The following is a 3,773-nucleotide window of genomic DNA, read 5'->3' as shown; positions in this document are numbered from 1 at the left end:
TTTTTAGTTAAAATTTTTTTTTTTTAATTTTTTTTTTTTTTTTTTTTTTTTTTTTTTTTTTTTTTTTTGTTATACTGTTATTTTATAAAAAATATATGGTTTAAAATATATATTAAAATTGTTATGTAAAATATAAAAAATAGTAATTATTGTAATATTAATAAATGTATATTTATATTATATAAAATTATAATATATAATAAAATTCAAAAAAAAAAAAAAAAAAAAAAATTGCATAAGCTTAAATAAATATAAATATAAATATAAATATAAATAAATATAAATATATATATATATATATATATATATATATATATATATATATATTTATATAATATTTAATTTTTATTTATATATGTATATTTATTTGATAAAAAGTAAAATAAATAATTTCATGTATAAAGTTTTTACTAATTTCAATGATTAGTGATGTGTCGAATATAAAAGAAGAGGAATCATATTCTTCGAAAAAAGATGAAGGTAGTTCAGAAGAAAAAAAAAATATATCATTAAGAGCTAGCCATAAAAATGACGATTCGGAAGAAAATGTAGAAGATAAAGAAGTAAAAGAAGTAGACAAAAAACATCTGGAACTTAAAGAGAAATTAAAAATGTGGAAAACTAGTGTTTCTAAACAAAATGACAGTATGAATAAAAATGAAATTGTCCAACTAGCTAAAATGAGTAATAAAGAAAAAACTAGAGAAGAAATTAAAAGAAGATTAGAAAAATATAAAAGAGAACATAAAATATATGATGAAGATGAGGAAGAAAATGATGAAGGGCATGATAATAAATATTTTAAAAATAAAAATAATTCGATATATACATCAAAAAATGAAGATATTAATAAGTATTATTCAAAAAAAGAAAATAATAAAAAAAAAAAAAGAAGCACAAGTCATAGCTCTGTAGAAAATAATAGTATAAAATATAATGATAAAAAATATTATCAAAGTAAAAGTATTGATAGTAATAATAGTAGTTTTTCTAAAAAAAGAGAATATAGTCATTATAAAAAAAAAAGAAAGCATTCATCTAATAATAGTTATATGGATTACCATAAAGATAAAAGGAGAGATACTCATAACAAAAGAAGAAGATCATATAGTTATTCATCTAGTTCTGGTTTTGTTGAAACAAAAAAAAATAAAATAAAAAAAAAAACAAGTAATGTTATTAATAGTGATAGTAATAGTGATAGTAATAGTAATAGTAGTAGTATTCGTATTAGTAATAGTTATAGTAGTAATTATAAAAATCATAGGAAGAGTCGCTCGAATGATTCCTATAATGATAATTCATCGTATAAAAAAAGTAAATTAAAAAAATCATATAAATATGATAATAACCATAGACAATCTAAATATAATAATAACAATAATAAGAATGATCATCATATGTTAAAATATTATCATGATGATGATTTAAATAATAAACACATAAAAAAACATAAAGATCATGTACATCATTATAATCATAAAGACACAGATAAAAATTCAAAATATTTATATAACAATATAACAAAAGAAAGAATCGAAAAAAAATATCATAGAATACCATTAGGATATCATACTACAAAAGAATCTTGGAATAATTACACAAACTGGTTACAAAAAAAAAATGATTATAGGTTTAGTTTACCTTTTGATGAACATAAAATATTTAGAAAGTCTAGTTCTCTCTCTCCAACTACGTGGGAAAATTTTGTTAATCCTTCAGAAGAGGATGAAAAAGAAGAAAAAGAAGAAAAATCAGAAAAATTAGAAAATGAAACAAAACATAGAGAAAAAAAAAAAAAAAGAAAAAAAGAAAAAGAAAAAGAAAAAGAAAAAAGAAAAAATAAAGAAAAAAGAAAAAATCGTCGCTCATCATCAGATGATTCAGCATCCATTTTTATGTCGTGCACAACTGATGAAAAAAATTCTAATAAAAGTTCAAGTCGCAGTGATGAAAAGGTAGAAAAAGATATAGATAAAAAAAAAAAGCATAAACATAAACATAAACATAGACATAAACACAAACACAAACATAAACACAAACATAAATCCAAAGATAAATCAAAAGATAAATCACAAGATAGAAGAAAGCATAAAAAAAAGGAAAAGAAAAATAAAGAAAAAGACAAAAAAAATAAACATCATTCTGAAGAATCATCTTCAGATACTTACAATAGAAATAAAACAAAAAAAGAATCTGACGAATCCTCAAATGAGGAAGGATCTTCTACTTCAGCAACATCCTTATCCTTCCTTTGTGAAGGATATGATTCATTAGATGATAATAAATATTTAATAAGTAATCATAAATTAAAAGAACAAGAAGAAAATGTTAATAATAATAAAAAGTTAATAAAGGAAAATAATAACCATTTAAGTGACTCAAGTCAAAATAGTAAAGAAAATTCAAATAAACATAAAGAGAAGAAGAAAAAAAAGGAAAAGGAAAAAATAAAAAAAAAAGATAACATCGATGAAGAAGAAGATACAGAAAATAATATTGATGATAAAAATTATACATATAAACAAAATGAAGAAATGAATAACAATGAGTCAAATAATTCATCAGACAATGAAAGTATAGGTCCTAAACCTTTAGATGTTAATGTAAAGCTAGCTACAAAACAAATAGATTATGGTGTTGCTATGATGCCAGGAGAAGGACAAGCAATAGCTCAGTTTGTTCAAAAAGGTAAGAGGATACCAAGAAGAGGAGAAGTTGGTTTATCAGCTGAAGCTATTGAAAATTTTGAAAGCCTTGGTTATGTTATGAGTGGATCAAGACATAAAAGAATGAATGCTATTCGTATGAGAAAAGAAAATCAAGTATATAGTGCAGAAGAACAAAGAGCATTAGCTATGTATAATTATGAAGAGAGAGCTAATAGAGAAAATGCTTTAATTAATGACTTAAAAGAAATATTAAGAAAACAAAATGAAAGTATATTATCAGAAGAGAAAAATGAATAAAACCCGGGTTGTCAAAAAAATAAAATAAAATAAAATAAATGATATATTAAAATATAAATAAATAAATAAATATATATATATATATATATATATAATAACTTATTTGATGAATTAAGGAAATATAAAATAATACTTTTATTAAATTTTTTTTTTTGAATTTATTTATTTTTTATTTTAATCATTTGTATTTGGAAGGAATTATATATTATTATTTTATTATTATTTTTTTTTTTCTTTTATTTTGTCAAAGAAAAAACTTAAAAAAAAAAAAAAAAAAAAAAAAAACTTATAATTTCCTCATCTTATTCTATTTTTAATATATATTTTTTAAAGAATTAAAGTAAACAAAAATTATATTTTGTGATATAATTAGAATTTATAAACGTTTAGTTATAAGATATTTTCAAGTCTCAGTAAAGTCTTTCAATACATATGTAAAAATATATATGAACACATAAGTTTGTAATATATTATATATATAGATAAATATATATATATATATATATATATATATATAAATATATATATATATGTATATGAAATTATTTCAATGTTTAATTTATTATTTGTGATATTTTTAATTTTTAATTTTTAATTTTTTTTTTTTTTTTTTTTTTTTATTATTATTATTATGTATATTTGGTCTTTATTACTTTAATATTAATTTTTTTTTTTTTTTTTTTTTTTTTTTTTTTTTTTTTTTTTTTTTTTTTTTTTTTAACCAATTTTTATTTTAATAATTTGTTTAAATTTTTTTTTTTTTTTTTTTTTTTTAAAAAAAAAAAAAAATTTTTAAAAATTAAA

The 3,773-nt window shown here is 18.7% G+C and overlaps 1 protein-coding gene across 1 annotated transcript; it reads left to right on the top strand.

The window, feature by feature from the left end:
* Nucleotides 1-419: 419 nt before the first annotated feature.
* PGSY75_0708500 (heat shock protein 86 family protein) lies at nucleotides 420-2,969 on the top strand (the record flags this gene model as incomplete). Its single annotated transcript, XM_018784949.1, has 1 exon — nucleotides 420-2,969. One exon carries the CDS (start codon nucleotides 420-422, stop codon nucleotides 2,967-2,969), a length of 2,550 nt encoding a protein of 849 aa, XP_018642450.1.
* Between the last annotated feature and the right edge of the window lie 804 nt (nucleotides 2,970-3,773).

Source organism: Plasmodium gaboni, chromosome 7 (assembly GCF_001602025.1).
Source record: "Plasmodium gaboni strain SY75 chromosome 7, whole genome shotgun sequence".
NCBI classification, from domain to species: domain Eukaryota; phylum Apicomplexa; class Aconoidasida; order Haemosporida; family Plasmodiidae; genus Plasmodium; species Plasmodium gaboni.
The sequence above is the reverse complement of the archived record's forward strand: the minus strand, read 5'-3'. Positions and strand labels throughout refer to the sequence as shown.